General features: G+C 37.0%; 1 protein-coding gene across 7 annotated transcripts in view; it reads left to right on the forward strand.

Annotated features, from left to right (window-relative positions):
• Positions 1-23,347, forward strand: part of CDKAL1 (CDKAL1 threonylcarbamoyladenosine tRNA methylthiotransferase) — a 494,283-nt gene that overhangs the window by 258,008 nt on the left and 212,928 nt on the right. For all 7 annotated transcript variants that reach the window (XM_072033334.1, XM_027451212.3, XM_027451213.3 and 4 more), the window contains one exon: positions 9,994-10,160. In XM_072033334.1, the coding sequence (XP_071889435.1) occupies positions 9,994-10,160 (167 nt within the window). The remainder of the gene's footprint in view (positions 1-9,993; positions 10,161-23,347) is intronic.

The raw sequence follows: 23,347 nt of genomic DNA on the forward strand, positions 1-23,347 counted from the left end.
AGCTATCTTCTTTCTTTGATCATATTTTCAAATTTCAGCATTTTACTTGAATGCAAATTATTTCAAACTTATTTTCAGGTGTTTTTAAATATGTCATATATAAATGTCCGAAGTGTGGTTTCTTTCTACTGTTGATATTCATCTATTTAAAGAAAAACGTCAGAAACTTTGAATGAAATAGTAGTATAGGCTCCAGCTCTCAAAAATACAAGGAATTTGAGCTGGAGAACACTTTCTGGAGTATGAGTTTCCATGTCTGATATCTCTACCACGCCCTGGTAGCTTGTTTGCAAGCTGCTATTTTAGATTATGTAAGCTATTTTCTTTCTAAACTCATTCCAGTTTTTATTTAGTTTGGCTAAAAATGCTTTAAATGATTTAAACTGTGCGATGTTACTTCCAAAGATTAATCAGTTTCCATAAAAACATTGTTTAAATTAATCCAGACTCATTAGCAGTACAGCAATGGATATTCAGTAAAAGCCTCCATTAATTAGCACTGCATCCTGTAATATCACAGAATATGCCTACAGCTCATGACCATTTCCTTGAATTTGTGCAGCGTGTGACCCTTTGCATCTAATTCTTCATCTACAACAGACCGATAGCCCATGTTTTGGTTTTAAAACAGAGAGCGTATGTTATAATGAGTGACACCTTACCCTTTTTTTCCCAGTGAATTTCTAAGTCATAAACAAGATTTCTCATATCTGTCATTTTCAATACAGGCTTTGAAGCAGATTTCTCATCTGAGTTTTGAAACTAGGCATAGAAATTATACCTTTTAGTTCTTTAGTTTTTAAGTTAGAAGAAATATTGATTTTTCACTTTTCAAGGGCTGGGAGTATTTCTGCAGGGTGCAAGACTGGCCCTTCTCTCTCTGCTTATAGTACAAGACCAACATGAGCATATCAATAGTTCACAAAGTGTTTATGTGAAGCATAGAGCTGAGAACAGTAATTTCATGCTTCAAGGACCTGTATATCTGTATGCTATATACAAAACTACAGAACAACAGCTCTAAACTGGTGTCTGTCTGTGTTTCCTGAAATAGCTTTCTGTTGTGTTGAAGTCCCTTTTTGCAAAATTCATTATCTGTGGTCACCCAGTCAAAAGCGTAGAATAGTTTGGTTGGAAGGGACCTTCAAAGATTGCCTAGGCCAACTGCCTGACCACTTACTTCAGGGCTAACCAAAACTTAAAACATATTCACAAGGGCATTGTCAAAATGTCTCGTGAACACTGGCTGGCATGGGACACCAACCACCTCTCTTGGAAGCCTGTTCCAGTGTTTGACTCCCCTGTGGTTTTCCCTACGTCCAGTCTGAACCTCCCCTGGTGCAGCTTTCTGCTGCTCCCGTATGTCCTGTCATCAGTTACTACTGAGAAGAGTCCAGCACCTCCCTCTCTACTTCTCCTCCTCAGGAAGGAGTAGAGAGCAATGAGGTCACCTCTCAGCCTCCATTTCTCCGGTCCAGACAACCCAAGTGTCCTAAGCCTCTCCTCATAGGACGTTCCTTCCAGCCATTTTACCAGCTTTGTTGCCTTCTTCTGAATGGTTTTCAAGGACTTTAACACCCTTTTTATATTGTGGAGCCCAGAACTGCACACAATATTCAGGGTGAGGTCTCACCAATGCTAAATACAGAGGGAGAATCACCTGTTTTGGCTGACTGGCTCTGCTGTTTAATGCACCCCAAAATGTGGTTTGCTGGCTCAGCTGCCAGGGCGCACTGCTGGCTCATGTTGAGCCTGATCAGCCAGCATCCCCAGATCCCTTTATGCTTTTATTTTCTTGATGTGTGTACCATTGTGTATCATTGAATTTACTTCTTGTATAATGTTCTTGATTCAGTGAAGAACTAATTACTGTCAGATAATTATCTCTCTCGTCATTAATACACACAAGACTTTCATTCTGTTGACTTAGACAGAAGATGTCTTCTGCCTCCAAAAACCAAGTTGTTGTAGGATGTCTATATATGAATTTGCAAGTTTGAGCTTTTTTTTCAATTGGCAAATTTAAAGATAGAATGGATTTTTATTTTTTTTTTCACATGTGCAAGAGTTAACTTACAAAAGCCACTGTGTGTGTAACCCACATGCCTGGAATTTGGAAGATCATAAGCAGGTGTCCCACAGAAGCAGTGCACACTTCTCTTAAAGAATAGCTTCCTCTTCCCTCAGCCTGAGAACTAGGAGCAACTCATGAAATTCAACTTCATTTTTTTCCCTCCAATTTTCTTGAAATGCTTTCCTCCCTTTTCTCTTCAAATTGACTACAAAACCCAATTTATCATCATGATGTATGGTATCATTAATCCTCCTTGAAAGCAAGATGCATAATGCTGCAGCGCTGGCGCTGAGCTAACTTCTGCGGACTGTCTGTCTTGATGCCCTTTGGAGTCTCTCTTGTTCTAGCAGAATGAAACTGGACTCATAATTTAGCTATCATGCTGTTTGCAGCAGCAAGTGACCTATTATACTGTTTCCTTTCCTCCCCGCCTTCCTCTCCCTTTTGCTAAAAGCATTATAGTTCCAAACCGGGCAAGACAGGGCTGCTGGTTTATGCTCAAGCATTAGGCTATTAGGAACAGAGGGCCCTATAGGGGTTGAATGACCTCTTTTATAAGCAAGGACAAGGGTTTGCTTTGTGGAACAGAGAAACCTATTATGCTTTCTTTGGTATTTAATGATCAGTTGGCCCTATCTGCTGCATGCTTTTGATTGGGAACACTCTTTTACTAAATATTTTTTTGCTATTAATAGCGTAAGAAGAAGAAATAATTTTAACTGTGCTTTGTTACTTTCAGAGGCATTCTTATTTCTTGTTCAGCTGAACTTGAATTATCGTTTTATTAAAGGGTAACAATTTCAGATACTAGGCTTGTTTTATTAAAATACTTTATTATGCTCATTACTAAAGGGATGAGCAAAACAAACAGTATTTGATATTCACTGTTAAACTGCTAAACCCTACAACAATCACAGGTAGTAAACTTCTATTGTAAATGCCTTGATGGCGAAACGTTAGCAAAAGGAATGGTTGTGGTTTTGATAGTAGTCCTCAGATTCTTGCGACCCTCTCCCAGCTCTAACACTTGTTTGAAAAGAAAATTGCAAATGAAACTTTCATTTAATGATTTTAGATAAATAGGAAAATTCAGTGAATTAATGTTCTAAACAGTTTCATCTTTCAGATGCATGGCTTTTGAAAAGGAAATCTTTAAATAGATCTCTGTAGCTTCCACTTCCGTAACCACAGAAGATAAAATAGAAAGCCACCATTAAGCAAATGGTCATTAGATTCTTCTACTACGTTCCACATCTATTTAAATATAAAGTGGATGGCAGAGTGTCCTTACTTTAAAGTTGGACTATTGAATATTAAAGAATAAATAGGTAGCTGGGCCAGAACTCTTCCGTTCAGTGTGTGGTTGTTTCACTAAAATCCTCAAAGTAATCCTAAAAATTAAGGCAAAAGGTGGTATTAAACAAACATATGCTCATGCATATGTTTGTTTTGGGTGAGGTAAGGGGGGTAGTTTTGGTTTTTTTTTTTTTTTTTTTTTTTTTTTATAGTTTACAAAGCTAAAATGTTTTGCAGTCCTAATTCTTGGTGGTGTTTTTTTTGTTTGTTTGTTTTTGTCATTTGTTTGCTTTTTTGTGGTTTTTTTTTTGTTGTTTGTTTTTTACTTTGGTCTAGCCCTGACTAGACTTCATATGTTGCATAAAATCACGCAACAAACCTAAGTGCACTTTGAGGCAGAAAAATATATGAGTTGTAGTTTTTAAAAAAGACGAACACATTTTCATTGAACTAGCTTTGTGTTGTATCTTGAACTGCTTTGCACTGAACTGCATTTAAGCTCCAATTTCAATTTACTACATAAGTAAACGAGATAGCGCATTTTACTTTTTGTAAAAATGTAACTGAAAGTCAAGACACATTTCATACTTTTGAAAAAACAGTTGCCAGAAGAGTTAAGTAGGTCCAAGGTGTGATTAATTCATCTGCTTTGGAATTTGCAAATACAGCCCGATCTTCATTGCAGAAATTTGTAGCATCAGGAATTTGTTCTAATTACTGAAGTCAAGTCTATGGTAGACAAACTTTGGAATCAAGTTCATGTTTATATAGTTCAACAATTTCATGCCACGTATATATACTAATGTATAGCCATAAATTCATAACATCCTAAATCGTATGTGTGTCCAAACTGTTGCTTAAAGTAAGCATTGTGAAAAGGAGGAAAAAAAAAAACATCTTGAATTTTGTACTAAATGTAGTAGACTGCATTCTTCCAGGATACAGCACTGCCAAACAGAATCTTCTCAACTGATGTTGTTGAATGTTGTAACTTTAAAATAATGCGTTATCCTGCATAGGTGGAATAATCTCTGTCAGTGTCACTTAGTCTAGATGCAGTAGAATGAATGATATCCTTCCTTCTGTATTTCCTTTTGTAATATTTTAGCAAGTTTCACTTCATCTTAGTTCTCCAACACATTTGTTCTCAAAAATATGTAGGCCATACAAGTTAGTGTTTTCATTTCTAATATATATATCATCCTGTGGGCAGCAGAAACCGCAACCGCTTTAAGGCTCGTACTGAACTAAGCACTTGTGAAACATAGCTGCAGTTTCTGCAAGTGCAGGCTGACATCCAGAAGTAATAGAAATAAGCCTGCAATGAGAGGCCTCTGAGTGTGCTGAGAGTGCTGGTTGGTGTCATTACGAGGCTGTTCTCCCTCATCATCCAAAGGTCACGACAATTGGGAGATTCCTGATGACTGGAAAAAAGGAAATGTCACGCTGCCCTTCAAGAAGGGGCAGGAAGGAGAATGTAGAGAACTACGGGGCAGCTGAACCTCGGTCTCTGGGAAGCACATAGGGCAAACCCTTCTGGAAGCCACCTCTAGGCACATGAAGGACAAGGAGGTGACTGGGATCACCTCACGTAGATTTATCAGATGATTTAATGATGCATGACTGCCTTCTCTGATAAGATGTCTGTCTGTGCGGAGGAGGGGAAAGCTGTGGAGGTCTTTTATTTGTTTTGTTGTTTTGTTTTATTGTTTTACTGTAAATTTAGCGAAGACTTTGGCATCGTTTCCTGTACTATATTCTTACCTATGGCTGAGATATGGCCTGGATAAGGCGATGATAAGGCAGCTGATAGAATTGGTTGGACTGCCAGACTCACAGGGTGGTTGAGCCATGGTACAAGGTCTAGCTGGCAGTCAGTAATGATGTTCCCCAGTGAACATGGCTAGCATTAAGAAAACAAGAGTGAACAATCATCTTTCACTCCCTTAGGACTGTCCATAAGGGTGTAAAGAACAAATCTTTGAAAAGAGGAAATATGCTTGGGCCTAATAAAGATCCCTTAGAAAGTTAGGCTGCGTTACACCTATCTAGAGCTTGTCCCTCCAGGTGAAAGTGAGACTGCGATGGGATGTGTGTGTGTTAGGCCAGCATTGCAGCTCTGCTCCCACATTTTCCAAAGGATAGAAGAAAATATCACTCCTTTATGTTGTAGCCTGACATCTTGCTTCTTTCACCAGCTCTGTACTTGTACCTGTATTTTTTATCAGTCTACTTTTTTTATCATCTGATGGCAGATATCCTGCAATTTCTAATTGCAGCAATTAGCTACAAAGAGCTTTTTGGGTATGGGATCGGGTATGTTTGTACAGGATTTTTGTGTGGAACTGCATTCTCTCTGCTATAGAATTTCTTCATATACGGGTCAAATATCACTTTCTTGGTGAAATGTAAGTTAGTAGCCCTTCCAAATGCCTGTTAGTACCAGTGAGTTGCTCTGAGATTGACCTAATCTTCCCAGAGCTCTCTGCTGTGGGATCTTTCAGGGGTGTGATCCATGAGGTTGGGCTGGCTGGCTAAGAGAACTTGAACTCTTGAAGTTGCATCAATGCTTGCAGAGTACTTCAGAAGTATAGAAGGAATTTGATTCCTATAGAGCTCAGTTTCTATTTAAACTTGCATTATATTCAGGCTGATACAGTTATATGTTATGTACAGAAATGTCTTCATAGTTGTTCAGTTAGGGCACTGACTCAGCAAAGTAGTTGGGCACGTGCTCTGGTGTCAAGTATGTAAATAGCCCTTGTAAAATCCATGCTGAAGAAAAGGTAAATTAAAAAATAAATAATAAAATATGGAGAGAAGTAACTGAGGGGAAATTCAAATAACAGAAGAGAAAATGAATTTATGTAGGGTAAGCTCATTCTGAAAAACAAGCACATGTAAAATGAATTTGATTTTTCCAAGTCTTTCTCTCTTTCTTTGGCTATGTTTTTTTTTTTTTTTTTTTTTTTTTTTTTTTAATTCTAAGGGTGTGATCAGGAATGGCAGCTTTAGATGGATTGTCCTCAAGTCTGCAGGCAGTTTCTGACAAACATTTAAGTCAGACCTCCCCTTGGCAGATGGTCTTACAGATTTCTGTGGTACAGTGGGAGAGGTATTTCTGTGGTCTGTACAGCACTGAAGGCTGCCATAAGAATTCACTGTTGGAGAAGGAATAGCAAGGAGGTCAGGCAGTTATTGATAAACATATGTGGGATAGCGAGGAGGTCAGAGCTGGGGGTCTCCCGCCGTGGCAGCCTGCAGAGAATTGTGCTGCTGGAGAAGGCACTCCTTTTCACATTACAAAATCTGTCAGAGAAGAATGGAAGGAGAAGAAAAAAGGTGTTTTTTTTGCAATTTTCATTTGTACATAAGTACAGCAGGCTAACAAATATAATTTCAGCAGGATTAGTATCTGATATTTTAACAACTTCAGATGGTTTTGTAGATTGCAGTAAATTTATTTTTCAGATGGAGTAGATTTTGCTTCAATTTGAAAGCTGTGTGCTACTGCTGAAAAGTGTTTAATACAGTGGCATGAAAATAAAGTGAAATATAAAGCTCTAGATTTTTTTCATTATTACTAAAGAAATGAATCATATCAAGTGGTCTTTAAAACAGAAATGTTCATATCTCATAAAAGTGACAATTTCAGGATTTCTCCTTCTCTTTAATGACAAGAATTGTTTAGACTACCCCCAGGAGGGGAAAAAAATAAAGTTAGAATGCATTTTGGATAATCAGGAATGAGTATTCTTTATGAGATGTTGGAGAAGGAATAGTCTCAGAATCTCCTTCATTTACTTGGAAACTTTTTGTTTTCCAACATTTTTCATTCTCAGTCATCTCCAATTACAAGAGAGCACAGATTGGAATCCAGCTGTTGAAGCTACTCTTGTGCTGGGTGGTGATGGCAGAGTGAGGAATAAGCAATGCTCTGCGACCAAAGACAGACTTGTAACTACTTGAATATAATGATAATTGACCTTAATGCTGTAGCAAATGCTCCAAATTTTCACATCTCAACTCTGTAGTTTGGATCAATTTTCTTGTTTACAAAATCAGCTTGCTTTTATTAGCACCAAAATTATCAAATAACAGAATAGCGAATGAGCTCATGAGGTTCAGTGCAAAAGAAAGGAAAAAACAGCAAGAACAACAAAAAACACATGGTTAGACAGTGGATTTGAATAGCTTCCTATATAGGTCTGGAGTGCAGAGGGGCAAAGGTTGAGTGAAAAAAATAAGCGTTGGTTCACTAAGAAGAGTGTTTGGGAGATCTGCTGTTTTCTTTTCTTGATCAGTTTAAGTAGAGTCTCCTAAAACTCAGGATGCAAAGGGCTTGAATAACCAGCCTACCAACAGCTGACATGAAGCCTGTATCACCACAGTTATGCACTAAGTTCATTTCCCCTGTTTGTGAATACTTAGCACCAATAGCAGCTTTCAGGATGTGAAGGTCCATTTTGTCAGCCTGAAATTGGGAAGCGAACGTTCTTCTAAAATACAGGTTTTCTCCCCCCTTCTCCACATAGTAAGACTACATCCTTAGCTCTCTCAGCATGAATTATTCCCATTGCTTGTTGTTCAACACCCTGATCGGAGAGCAGATGAGACAGTTATTCCTGTTGTTGCTGATTTACTCTTACAGCTGCTTCCTCTTCATGTGATTTAATTTGAAGTTTCAGCCCACCGGGGGGCTAATGGTCCCCACCTATGCAGCTTTAAAAGCTTGCTGTTGTTTTCCCTGTGAATGTTATTTCCATTCCTAGCCAGTGATTTATTCTTTTTCCTCAACATTCAGCTGGTGACCAAGAGGCAGTATTCCATCAGCCATGTTCGTGCAAAAAATGCCCCATGCAACCATTTAGATTGAAAGTTTAAAAATGAGAATTACTCTGTTACAGTAGAAAAACAGCAACTGAATTATTGTTTTTCAGTGTTATGATGGCTGTTGGAAACTGATATAAAAAGCACAGCAGGACATTAGCCATCATTTATATCATTTACGTTTCTCTTGTTCTTAAAATGTAGTCGATACATAATTCATTGGCTTTTTCCGTAACTCGGGAAAACGTAGACCAGGTGGTGAACCTCAGAATACATTTCATAGCATAGCACTGGCTGTTGTGAAAGGCAGTTCTGAAAACATCAGCAACAGCGATGGAATCTAAGGTGTGATTGCATACGCTGGCAAGTTCTGCTTGGCTGATGGGGCACTGGGGAGCTCTGCCTGAATGTGACTGCAAGGTTGTGATGGGAAGTTGGATAACCAAGAGCACTGCTTCAAGAATACGTTCCTCTAGGCCTCTTAAAACAACAGAGCTGCACATCTGTCTCACTAAATTATTGTTAAAGCAAATCTTAAGTGATGAGTTTCTTGGTTTACCTTCATTTTTTATTTTTTGTCGTTCTAAATAAATGACCTTGAAAACCTTTTGAAACAAACAGAATTGTCTTTGCTCAACATAGCCTTCTGTCCACCTGCATTGTTGTAGGGTGAGTTTGAATGGCAGTCTTGAGTTTACATTTTTGTAAAATTTGTTTTTCTGGTTTTATCACTTAAATGATTTAATTCCACGTAGTTGTTTGCATTTTCCTCACCTGAAATATATATCTTATAATATAAACATTCATATTTAGTGATATGTTCTCTACTAGTCCAGAGAGTGCTCATCTGTATTAGAAATCTAGCTCTTCATCAATTTAATGGTATCTTATCTGACTGGGAATCACAGGAGTCTTCCTCTCAGCCACCCTATTTTAATTTGCTTATTTTTTGCTTTGGGGTAGCGAGGGGGTGGAAATGGATTGCGTTACAAAAAGGATGAAAGCTGGGCAGACTGATAGAAGTGGCTGCATGAAACCTTGTTGCTTTCAGCTATTATTAAAGGGTGGTGTAATCTTTCCCCTCTTTGAGCAAGAGGATATTACCAAATTTCAATGTTCAAGGTCAATACTCTTTACAATACAAATCAAATATACTGCTTCCTAAGGCCCTGACTGATGGAAAATAAACCTATTTCCTGTCCGTTAACACTTTCCAACACTATCACTTAGTCATGTAGTGGCGACTAGCCTTTTTTAATACAACCTTAATATTATATTGGTAATTGTATTATTTAAAGAATGCAAGGTTTTAGTAGTTATGCCAGGAGGGTACTGTTCGTTACTGTGCTTTAGAGCTATTTTTGCTTATTGGAAGTTTACCAGTTAATCAGTTGACTGCTACTAACAACCATTAAAGCAGACTCTTCGCCTGGGTAAAGTCGCTTGTGGTATTTAATGAATTAGACTCAAAAAATAGAGTAGAGTACTAGACTTGACTGACTTGCTGTAGAAGCAGCACAGAATTAGTCATTGGCTGTGAATGTTAATCACTCCACAGCAATGATAATTTACAGCATTGTTGTAGCACTCTTGTGCTCATAAAATGAACTTAATAACCCACTGCTACCCATGGGATAAGCCTTCCTCCTCCTTCCCTCCCCCTCACAATTGAATACCCAGTCTGGCTGCATAATAGCCTTGTGAAATACTGCATTAAACAGAGTGAGCAGCTGTATGATAAAATAAACAGCTCTAAAACAGATTTGTTAATTATCTCTTTCTTTTATTCACAGAGGGTGTTTGCGAGATATGGCTGACCAGTGAAGACACAGGGGCTTATGGCAGAGACATTGGCACAGACCTCCCTACGCTTCTGTGGAAGCTGGTTGAAGTTATTCCTGAGGGAGCTATGCTGAGGCTTGGCATGACAAATCCTCCCTATATTTTAGAGCATCTGGAGGTAAGAAAGAACAAAAAATTATTTATACATTAGACATTCATTGATCAAGTCAGTGTGGAACCCTACACATAGTACATTTTCATTTTAAGTGGTAGCTTAAAAAATTCCTGCAGGTAAATTTATAGAATTACACTAATAGTATTAAGCCATTTGCCTGACGCAGCAAGTTATCCAGATAATAAGATATTCAAATCTTTTTGGAATGATACTGTTACTGAGGTCTCTGACCTGTGGACCTTCATTATAGTGATGTTGGGCTTATGCACATGTTTAGTGTTTTCAAGAACTAAAAGAAATGTCATTAGGAGGCAATGGAATATGGGATTAAAGTTGTTTTCCTGCTAGTTCTCAAATGAACACTCCAGAAACACCATATGTTGGCCTTGCTCAACAACATGCTCGTAATCCTATGTCAAATGCTATTCTTTGTGTGCAGAGTGTCCATAAGAAGACATGGAAAACTTAAATGTATACCTGCATAAGAAAAATTTGTAATGAAGTAGTTCAGTGAGATTATAAACAACAACATGCACAACAATGTGACTTCGAAAGAATGTTGTATAAATGTGAAGCATGAAACAAAAGCTTTGTCCCAAACATGGGTTGGCCTTGTTGGATTCTGCCACCAAATAAATTTATTGAAGTTCATAAGAAATATTCATAGATAGAATCTAACTTTGAAGACAGAGGAGAAATCAGGGAAGGTTATAGAAGAAGGTAAGTTTTGTAGCCATGTTTTTCAGCAATATCCCAATAAATAGTTGGTTCCATGCTGCTTTCCCTAAGTTATTATAGAATTAAAAGTTGCACTTAGATTTTCTTAAGATGCAAAGGACAGTATTTTTTCACCAGAACACCACCACTACTTCCTCCTCCACAATGATAATGATGCTGCACCTTTCCCTGTTGAATCAAGGAATTTTATCTTGATAGGAATAAGCAGTTTTTCACTTCACCGGCTAAAAAATGCAAGCTGGAGAAAAGTCCCAAGAAACTATCCACACTCTTCTTTTATTCTTTGCTTTGTCATACACTTCACTAAGACAGAACCTTAAAAACACACTGAGTCTTTAGGAAGTGGATTGGTTGCATTTCTTAGACGGTTACATTCTGTCTTGTGCACTCATATGCATTATAAGTTTTTCCTCTTTTTTTCTTAATTTTAACATTTTCAGCATCTTATGCAAATGCAAGTAAGGCTTCTAGCAGTTTTCACTGTCATTGTCTTTGCTTTCATTTTAACACCTAGTATAAAAAGTGTTTTGGTATAGACAGCATCTTTTGTCACTGCTGCTCGCCTTGTGAGTAGTCTCAGAGTGATTTTCTTATTTCCAGCAGCTGCTTAAAAAAAAATGCCCTGCCCAGCTAAGGAGTACTGTAGTTGTTTTAATTTGATATAATTTGAGCAAGACAAAAGGTATGTTGTATTCCTTCAATCAGTTGTAATCTTAGACTGAGGATGTCACAAACTGTGAACGATTTGGTTTGTGATCTCTAATCTTCCTGTTTCTCACTTTTCTGAAAAGTGCTGTAGGTAGGACTCTCCCTGACCTGACTCATGCTATGAAAAGGACTCTAATTTCTTTAAAAATGAATCTTCAAGTGTGATGGCAGAGCATAAGGAATTCATGAAGGCCTATTGAAAATGTACATCTTGAATATTGCCGTGCAAAACATGCATTATGTGTACACCAGCTTTTTTTGTACAATAGCAACATCTGCTGTTGCTTGTCCTTTTTGGTTTCATACAGTTTGAAGGATGATTTAATCACATTTATATGTTTCATGTATGTCCGAGAATTCTTGAGCCTTGTAATTTGGTGAAATAATTCTGATCATCTGTCAAACTAAACTTGTAAAGCTTTTTTTTACCTTCTGCTTTTCTGTCTACACCCCTCTTCCAAGTTTGTATCTATGAAAGATCACTAGGGAACGTTGGCAATCTCCTGTATTCATTTTTACCGGACAAAATAAACTTCTTTTTTTTTTTTTTTTATGGGGAATGTGCTTTTAACTTTTCAGTTGAAGAAAAGGTAAAACTGCAATTTGTTTTAAAAAAAAATAAAATTACATGAGAAGTTAATTAACCTTCATGTCAGTTGATTAGGATAAAATCCAGACGTAGTTCTGTTATCTCCTAAGAAAGCTATGAAACTATTTTATGGGTTGTAAACATCTTTCAATAATGGATATAAAAGTGAGCTGCATTTGATTAATTTATTTTGTTAGATGGCATGTTGCTAACTGGAACAATGTTTTTGGCTTTATGAGAAAGAAAAAAAAATAAGTGGGAAAAATGTACGCACTGTGTGTCATTTTTTTTGGTATCCAGTGAGGAGGAAAAAGTTGTTCCAGTCTTATGTATCTTCTTGAGAAATCAGAACTTTGTAGCAATTACACACAACTGTATGTATGCAACTGCTGGTCAAGGGTTTAAATCATTTTACTGGCTTAAATGGCATAAAGCAGCAGCAGTCATTAAAAGCATAAATTGATTTTAAGAACTGGACTTTCTTCCCTAGTGACATATCCTAACAGCAACGATTTTGCTTCATTTGCAGTTTTTGCCGAATTTATTTGAGTTTACCTGCAGATAAAATGTTTTGCTAGCTTTATGACTGTATTACCCTTATGACTCCAAAACTAATAACAAGGTTTGTATGAATACATTTGTTTTGTCCAATAACACACTGAGTTTTAAGCATTTTAAAACTACCAGTTTCCAAAGACTTTATGTACGTTTTTTAAATAATGATTTGTAGTATTGCTTGAACTCCATTAGTATCAAAAAACATTTCACAAATACCTATTTTCCTTCAAAAAACTATGGATTTCAATCTCTGGTCACTGGCTTAATTGTATGCTTGGACTTTATGTTTCTTCTCCTTTTTGCTGGAGTTTCTGTGCCTGTCACTTGTCTGGATGGGAGGAGATGGGAAATAAAAAGAACAAGGATGTGTAGATTAATACTGTGAGTTGTAGATGGTGCAGCTGCATTAGAAGCAAATAATTCCTTAGGCCACAATGACAATGGTAATCTCTTCAGTGAATGAGCATGAATTTGTGCCTGTGAAGAAAAAGACTGATGACTGAGTAAAAGACTAAAAATTAAAGATGCATCACATCATACACAATTGAAGTGTAAGTTGCTCATACTGTTCTAGCACCTTAAAAATAGAGGGGTGGGGAGATATGAGGGTTTTTTTTTGCTGCCCTTGCCACATACTTTGTTCCTTTGAAAAATGCCTAGCTTATATTCTTTGTGTTGTGAAGTGAGGCATGGGGGACTTCAGCTACACATTAAGGAATATCTTGATGGTTATCAGGAAAATAGATTATATCCTCTGTCTAAAATAATATAACTTTTATAATATAACTTTTTCATTCCATTAATATGGATCGTTGGAATAGCAAATTCTTTCACTGAAAGGTATTTAGCCCACTTTTTGATAAGCTGGTTATTAAGCTCCTTATAGATAGATTTATTTTTTTTTGTAGGTTCCAAGAAGTGCTTACAGGTTCTTCATTTCCCATCACTGCATTAAAATAAAAGAAATTTATTTCATAAATATGCTCTGAGATCCTGTCTGCTTTGAAACTGTATGGTTGATGGGGCTGTGATCAGGGATCTGTGTAAGCTGAGCAATATTTCTGCTCTACTGTAAGCCCAGGTTTGCAGCTAGACTTTGGCCCTGTGAGTCTTTTGACTTGTTAGCATATTGCCCACACTCACCCAGGGGTTCCCTGGAAATAAAACCAGAGGAGCAGCAATGCCACTCATCCTGGGAGTGCTTCATCTGCCTCTGAATCTGGGCGACAGTCTCTTAGTATCTGCCAAGAACTGCCAGCCAACAGCTCTGCTGATGCTTCAGCTGATGCTGGAGGCCGGTGTGAGAGGCTGGGGAGGAGGAAAAAAAGGAAGACTGGAGCAGAGGAGGGACAAAGGAAATTGGTGTGTATTTGTAACTGGCCTTCAGGCTTTTATGCTGCAAGGCTTGGTAGCTCTGGGGGCCTGAGCCTGTGGTCATTCAAACTCAGGTTTGTTAAAGATAGGGAGTCAGTTTCAGTTTATACGTGACCTAAAATACAGAGCATACCCAGTGGCTTCAGATACTGCTGTCAAGTAAATACACATCTGTCCTTAAAGAGGTTAGTTGTTTCAAGAGAGGCTGTTATCCCATGAAGATCATTAATATACTTGTATGTTCTGATGTAACTTAGCACTTTGAGATTTTGATTCAGTAAGTATGGTTGTAACAGTGCCATGTGTATTTAGGCATGTATGTAGCATGAACTCTTTGGGGATGAGAAGTAACCATGTGTTTCCAAATGATAAATTCAGCATTCACTTGGAATTTGTTTGTAAAGAAATAACTATTGAGAACCTTGCAATGTTTTAAAATGTTCCAAACTATTTGACAGACTGCATCCTGCACTAAGTCATTAGGAGAAGAGCCTTTAAATTACACTAACTTTTTTCTCTGCTGTTTTGTTCAGCTGCAGGAGATGTATGGGTTTACATAAAGAATTCATATGGGGCAATAGGAACAACACAGGAAATTGAAGAATTTGGTAGAGAATCTGTTATATCTACATTATATGCATTTTGAAATTTGTACTTCAAAATCTAATCCCCTCAACTAAACTTTCCCACTACACATGGGACAGATATCCTTAAAGGAAGTGTCATTTGTCTGAATCCCTCTGCTCCTAATAAGGGTGTGGGACACGTTCATTGCACTTCTCTGATTTCCTCCAAAGTGATTTTAGTTACCCATCCTCAAGTCTCCCACAGGTGCACACCACCCGCAGCCACTCCCCATCCATCCATCCTCCCCCAGCTGCAGCCAGTATACACCTTGTATGCTGTTAACCACACATATTTGCACGGAGCTACTGTTAAAAGTACACACACTGCTAGATAGAATAATGTCATCGTCCTCTAGTACCATCAATGTGTACAACAAAACTGTGGATAAGTTGTACATCCTGCTTTAAAAGTAACCTCCAGGCCCTTATTCCGCAATTGTATTATGGGGTTACTGGCTAATGCTCTAGAAACAGTTTTATGCCCACTTAAAGTGACTGATGGGCAAGGAAGATTGGAAAAAAATCCATGGAGGCAGCAGTAGTAAATGGGAGTTAGTCCAAAAAGTCAAAAATGGGTCCATCTATGTAGCTGGCTGAAATGAATTAATGCTAGTGGAACAGTGTTAGGGACTGATTTTTGTCTTGAATATACTTCCATTTTTCTTTATTTTTTAACTCCATTTTCTGATTCAGTGTCTGGCGTTCTGGCCAAATCAGGAGGGAATGTGGATCATCCAGACTGTGAGAGGACTGTGCTTGCATCTCAGCCTTCGCTTACTTCCCTTCCAGATTTAACACTAGCTCTGCTTCCAGATTTGTCTAGGATTTTTTAGTACAGCACTTTCTGTGAGTGATGGGATGCTTCCAAATCTGTATAAAGGAGGCAGTTCGCACCTGCCATTCCCGTAAGTGCTTAATTTCACATAACGAGATGAGTAGTTGTCTTTGTCACCTGTCAAAATGAGTCTATCTCAAACCATATCATATGCCATCTGTGGGCTATATCTCGGTTATTAATTCACGACATTTTAGTGATACACCAACCATTGAGATGGAATCTGTATGGTGGCAGTGTCTTCAAACGTGTAAGGAATGCCAAGTGTGCCATGAGTTGCAACAGTATTACTTTGCTCTTTTGCTTTGATTTTTCATGTCAGCTCAGTGTTTATGTTCCTTAACCTCATTGAAGCTAATGCCATACAGATGGCTTCCTCAAATATGCCCTGACACAGCACATAGATATGTATTACACTAAAATTACTATTCCCTTTTCTTTTTTCTGTATTGTGCTTTTTTTTTTTTTCCTCCAAGAATGCACTAAACACTTTTGAGTTTTGTGCGTAAACTGAAGTTTTCAATAAGCTGGAGTGTAAGTTGATTTGAAATGCATTTTGAAAGGAAACAATATACAAACATTCTTCAACAGCAAGTAAAAGGGCAGCATGATTTCAGGAATTAAAAGGCCTCTAGGGCATGTATTTGCTTCATTTCTAGTATTATTTTTGTCATTTTCATAGACCACTGCATTTGAAAGCAGCAATTAAAATATATTGATTTGACCAGAAGAAATGAAAACTGTGGTATATATTTAAATAAATGAATAGTTAAGTCTATGACCTCTTACTGCCATGAGTTTTGTAGTGATTTATAGTTTGCGAACCATGCAACTGTCCCTTGCTGCAATTACATAGTTGTCTATATGCAAACTGTGTTTGTCTTGCTCTCAGTAAAATTGAAAGAAATCTCAGCTATTGAGGGGGAGCTGAGTGGTTGCATCTGGGCTTGTAGAAAAGGAGGTGGAAAAAAGCTTGATCACAGTTTCCTTTGCTATGTTGTTAAATGCTCGTTTGTCCTATGGAGGCCATGTGTACATCTTTGTTTAGTTGGTGTGTTGTGTTCCATCTTTTTTTGTTCATTTTGTCTTTGATACCAAAGTACTTCGTTTCTCATGCCCTTCATCTTAAAGCATTCTTTATCTGTGAGGTTTCCAAGTATAATGTCCTTGAAATTACTTCTTAAAACACAGTGTAGCAGAACTTTTTCAGTGGTGAATTCACACTGAATAAATGTATATTTCGATGTTATGTGATTAGAAAAGGGATGAATAAATCTCTGCTGTACTTAGAGACAGGTCACACTGTTTTGTCTAATTAAAGTTTTAAGATCTCAGACTCACAGGTCTTAATGTCCATAAATGACTGGTGACATGTTTTCTGTAATCTGGTGGAATGATTTGACTTATTAAATGTAAAATAAGAATCCATTTTAGTCTTAATGAAGTTTTAATGTTGTATTTGTAAATCTTGAATATTCTTAAAAAAACCCTCATGAAATGTTGTATTGGGAACTTTGATAAACAGTAATGGTTTGCTTCCAGATAATGGAAAAAGGAGTATTTGTGGTGGTGGGAATGAGGCTCTTGTTCTTCTTCACAACTCTACTAGAAAAAATGCTTAGAGAAACATAGCAGAGAAAGAACTGCTTTATTTATGCAAGATTGATTTCTCCATCAGAACAGGATATTTTATGCATGCTCCTAGTGCTCTGCTGGATTTAATAATCTGTGCATAAAAATTCATGTGGGAGAAAGAGGTTAACATTAAGTAGCACTTTGCTTGACCGGTTAAAGCTGTTGATGTTACCCGTACCTTAATTGTGATTTGCTCATATGAATGTTTCTCTTGCTTGATAGATATCATAAGGACGAAGAGTGTTGAAATGCAGATAGATCCACTAGGTTTTATTTTGAGTGTCAGGTTGTCTGTCAGTTACATGTAATGTCACTTCACAGCAGACCTTTGGAGCTGAATTTTATTTCAGATGGATTACTAGCAGAAAATAAAAATCACCATTAATGGAGCTGTTTATTCAAAAACCAGGTATTACCTGTATGGAAAATTGCATTTTTGCTGGGTAAAATGAGAATCTTAGCTGTTACCATGGACTTCAGGGCATTGGGCTGGAAGTTAATGTCAAAAATATAGCTTTAGGAGCAAATTTTACCATCTTCTTTTAATGTTTTTGCTTACATTGAAAACCAAATAAGATCTCCCTTTCCTAGTTATATATAACTAGGTTATAGCCAGGTTCTACCAACTACTTTCTGTGCTGTTCCAAATTTTCTGTTTAGTTTAGATGCATAAAACCCTTTGTTTTCTTTGAGAGATGAACTGTCACATTCACTGTGCTTTGCAGCATCATCTGCATAATCTTCAGTAAAACTGCTTGCTTCATTAGGCTTTGGCATAAGCTTATGCATGATGTGGATAAAACTAGTGCTCCAGGTCACCGATCCAGGTTTCTGAAGACAAAAAATTAGTGCAACAGTTGTATTTGCCTATTGTAAATGTGTGCCTCGCTTACATTTTACCTGTTTTTTGGGTTTATTGGATAGCATAACATATAATTGAGACAGCAAATTATTTAAAGCAGCTCTGTGCTGTTGGAATAAATCACTTTTTTTTTTTGTGGACTTCTCTGTATGTTTCTAATGCATATTGCAAAGAGGAGTATCAATTTACTTCTGGAAGAAAATATTTCATTAGAGTAGTGCTTAATGATGAAAAATTAGAGAGCACCTTGGAGAAAATGAAAAAGGTGTGTGTTTTCTTGCTGATCAGAATTAATCATTTCACAAGGAATTAACATTAACTGTTTGGTTGGCTGGCTATAAGTCATTAAGCCATCACTCCAGCAGTTAATTAAATGTACATTTCCCCTTAAAGAGAATCCATTTATTGAAACTGGACAAGTCAACTGCGCAGAGTCTCTTTATGATTGCAGTGATGGCTGCAATAGCAACGTTAACAGCTGTCATTTTTTGAAGGACTGAGCCATTTATTTACTGCGTGTTTCCAATGATACAACTTGCATAGGTTCACATGGGAACTGAAGGTCCTCAATGCCTTCTGGAAATCAATGTTATGCTATTAATGCCAAGTGTCTCACTGAATTGGCTAAATTTTGGTGACACACTTGTGGAGACTCCACTGCCTTACTTGTGTTCACAGTTCCAAACAAGGTGAGTAATAAGTAGCCTTGTGGAAAGCAAAAAAAATGCTTCACATTTTCGCAATGTAAAGTCAGGCCTGCTGATAGGCAGGGTGGGTTAGGTATACCAATTTTCTTATCATGAAGTATTTCAGGAACCCAGGTTCAGATAGGTGTACTAAGAATTACTGTTTTCATCAGATAAATGCAAAAATGGTACTCTGCAAAGAGGTTCTTTCTCTTTTTAGGTGTACCAGTTATATCCCGCTTAAGAGTAATGTCTTGGAGAGAAGCATACTTTTAACTTAGTCGGAAAGTTCTTGATAATTCTATGTTTAAAAGTTTCTTTAAAAAAATTAGATGGCCAGTATTTGGTGCTCTGTGTTTCTTTGTATACTGATTCATGGTAAGAGATGGAACAAATCCCAGTTGGGCTATGAAAGTGTTGTATTGCAGTATTATCTGGAATATTATGAATATTATCTGTCACTTTTTTTTTTTTTAAAAACAAAAACAAAAACAAAAACAAGAACTCCTCTTAGCCTGTCCTCATTTTTAATAAAAGAAGTTATGAGAAATTTTTGAAGGCATATAGCTGTTTTTGGTTTGGCTTGGTTTGTGGTTTTTTTGTTTTTTTTTTTTTTTCAGAGATTCAGCTTAATCCGTAATCATGGGGGGAAAAAGAATTGCCTGTGCTAATACCAGTTCTTTGTTTGATAACGTAGGAGGCATTTTTCCTGTGTGGCAAAACAAACTTTTGCTCTCCATCTGGCAACCCAAAGATTTGATCTTAAGGTTCAAGTTACATTGATCGGAGTTGTGTGTGCACCTAGCTGCTCCCAAGTGAATTCTCTGTCCTAATGGGCTGCTTAGTCCTGTGTGTGTGTGTCGTATCATTACCTGGGACAGGGGTTGCCACTCACCTTGTCCAGCGTGTGGCTTTATTACAGCTCCCCTAATTCTTGTCCAGATGAGGGAGAGGCATTGCCTTCCAAGCAGTATGCTTAGGGAGCTTTGTGATTATGCATCCTACACGTTCTTGGGTTTTACAACCCTGTTACTCAGGGGAGGCATGAGGGGTTCCCTGTTCAAATTTTAACAAAACTGTTACGGGCTGTCCAGCCACAGTCACACTGTCATCATTGCCATGCATCCATCACTAGACCTCATCTGTTTTTGAATTTCACTGTAGCAGAGGAATTTAAAAATGGACCATAGCCACTTGATTTTTATCCAGGCTGCGCTGGTGGTGGCACCACTGGGCTTCTAGATGGCAACTATCAGTGGAGACTCCTCGTTACGTATCTCAAACTAACATCTGCCACAAGGGAAAAAAGTTTTGAGGGAGTGCCATTTTGTCATGTTTCCATATGGATGAGCATGTATTTGGGCTTCGCTTTTGGCAGAGGACAAAATTCTTTCGCTAGGAAACAAGTTATTCAGATCACTGTGACTCAAACATGAGGGAGAATTCAAATACTGGACCTCTGCCTACTTTAGGAGAAAGAATCACTGTCTGAAAAGCTTGCTGATACTGACAGAGAGATGTGTGGGTATTGAGGTTTATTGTCTTTGTGATTCTCCATGGTTGTGCATCGTGTCATGACAAACAGAAGGATTGATTTTCTGGTTAGGTGGTTAAATTTGTATATTGTAATTGTTGGGATAAAATATACTGACTAGGCAATGTGCCTCGTGTTCTGATGTACTCCAGCTGCTAAGAACTGGAAAAAAATAGTTCCTATGCGATCATTTTCCTAAAGGGTCTCTCACATGCATTGTTAGATTCTGACACTACATGACTTTTGCTTTTTGTGAAGTCAGCTTGAAACAAATTGTGCTACTCTTCGACTTTTTGTTCCTACATACAATGTCCTTTTCATGTAGTGCTTCTCCTGATTCATGTAGGTATTAGTAGATTCCACAGGACAGGGGGAAAAGGCAATCAGCTGTTTCAGTCATGATTAAAGACAGAAGTTTTCTTTCGCCATCTTAAGATTTCAAAAAGTTGTTCTTTTATTATTTCCAGATGGAAAAAAATACATAAAATGTATATTGCATTTTTTCCCACTAGCTGAAATATGCAATTATATCTACTAATGCAAAACACTTTGTTGGAAATATACATATATATATAACAACAGGAAACAGATGTTAACCTTAGAATGTTGAGATGCTTTAAAATGCAATTATACATGAGCCTCTGATGTCCTTCAAGCTCTCTCTGGGATATTAACTAATAGTTTTATTAAGTGATAAAAACTAGTATTCTGTGTGCAGTCTGTGGTGTGGGAAAATCTGTCAGGATTAACTAAGTATGACAATCCAGCACATGGCTGTATTTAATCACACCTATATGGTGAAGTAGTTGAGTGTAGCGTTAGATGTAGGGAGGATAAACAGTAAGACTGGAATGATCTTACATTATGGTTTTGGGGTAAAATGATGTACTTGTAATTGAGCACTTAGAACGTTTGGAAGATTGGTTTATGCAGATATCTGAAAATTTTCTTTTAATTCATTATTCTGCTTCCTTTTGAGCTGTTCATTCTGAGTTTCTCATTGTGACAAGTAAGTTAAAAAAAAAAAAAAGCACTAGTGGTACTTAGAGAACAAATGAGAAGGACACAGTGCCTTCTCATTTCTGTCTTGTGTCTGATTAGTTGGCGTTAATAATCTCTGTTCTGTTAAAGTTAATAGTTATGGTCCTGAAATACTTGGTGAATAAAAACAAATTATCCATGCTGCATTTGATTCAGATTTATGCCTGAAAACATGGGAATATACTCAATAGAAATTCAGTGCTTGAAGTACTTATACCATCTTTTGTGTAGCTTGAGATACAGAAAGTACATGAAGAAAGAACTTCACAGTAGAAATTCATTTGCAATATTCTATTCTGTAGGAGCTTTGAGGGTCTAGAGCATGCTTGAAGCCTGTGACCTCAATAACTAGACTGTATGAGGGTTCCTGGATATGTAATGTGTACTGTGCATGCATTTCTGATACATAAGACGAACAATTCACTTTTTGAAGAATTCACTTTCTTTGATTCTGAGAGACTGATGTGCATCTTTCTAAAACAAAGCAATGCAGTGGAATTGTCAGTAATATTACTTAGTGCATAACTGAACATTCTGGATTTATTCCATTTAGGATTTTTACGTTTTTGATCCATACAGAGACTTGTAGTGACAGTTGAAAAATTCAATTAGTTAATGGATATTTTGTGCTTATTTAGTACAGGACCAAGTGAAATGATTTTAAATGAAAACAGTTGTATTCTTAATCCTGCAAGATATCTGCAATAGTAACTGCAAGACTTGCAGAAGTCATGATTATTTTTTATTGGGAGATAGCTGGAAGAAGCAGTTTTGACTAGAGTCTTATTTAAGTATGACCACTGACTACGTATCAGTTTAGTTCTTATAGGAAGTGTTGTTGAAAGTTCCCTTTTGGCACATGCCCCTGAAGCAGATCAAATGTGAGACCATCAGGTTTGTGCAAGTTATTGTAAGATTAAAAAAAACTACTAGGTCTGGGAGGTGTGTTTTTTTAACCCAGGTATTCTCAGGGTTAAACATTTTTGTATTCTCACATTTTAGTTTTTAGTTTTTAGTATTTGTTTTCTACGTTTAATATTTTGCAGCACCGTGTTAATTTTCTTACAGCAAAGAGGAAGAAAAATGAAAACAAATTTTTAAAAAATGCTTAGAGAAGTTCCTCAGTTGTGATTTTAAAAGACAATATGAAACTGTGGTAAGACAAAGTAGTTTCTCATTCTTTACTATATATGGTGTCTTTAGCACAGGTAAATACAAGTTATTTATGCTTTTATTTCCTGCTGTCCAGCAATATGTGGCTAGTTTTGTACAAAATTCAAAAGCCGCTACTATAATGGAAAGAATTGATCTGTGTTTTAAGGTTAAAAAAGACAAATCTTAAAAATATAAGTGTTGTTTAGTATGAATGCAGAGGGAAAGGAACAAAACCATAACTTTTAAAACATAATATTTCAAGATCTTGGTTGCGATAGAAATTTATGGATTTCTATCAAATGGTCATTAGCCTTGCAAAAGCTGGGCTAAAAATATGTTTTTATAGCTAGAAATTCTAAGTAGTAGTTGATTACCTTCAAAAAGAATTCACAAAGTGATCACTTAGTGAAGAGTCTGTTTTTCAGAAGTTGCCAACTTTGAGAGGAGTGAGAGAGAATTAATTCTTTCTATGTTGTAGAGTTATTTTTATGAACTTGGCAGATTCAGAAGCATATTATGAAACTTGGCTTTCATTGGTTTCTTGTATCATAAGTCTGTTTTTGAAGGTTGAGTGAAGTATTTTGAACTAAGAGTTAAGCAGTAGGGTTGTGGTATGCAGCTTGGTTCCAGCCCTTCTGCCATTTGTGATATTTTAGACATGCTACTGATGCAAAAAAAAAATAAAAATAAAAATTGCATGACTACCAGAATGCTTTTTATAAACTTATAGTATTTTCTAAAGCTTAAATGAGGAAAAATTAATGTTTTCCCCATTTTGTGACATTATTTTGCAGAACTTGTTTTGTTCTGTTTTGTTTGAACAATGTATTCTAGCTGAATGTCTAAAAT

The sequence above is a fragment of the Anas platyrhynchos genome, chromosome 2, assembly GCF_047663525.1.
Source record: "Anas platyrhynchos isolate ZD024472 breed Pekin duck chromosome 2, IASCAAS_PekinDuck_T2T, whole genome shotgun sequence".
NCBI lineage: Eukaryota > Metazoa > Chordata > Aves > Anseriformes > Anatidae > Anas > Anas platyrhynchos.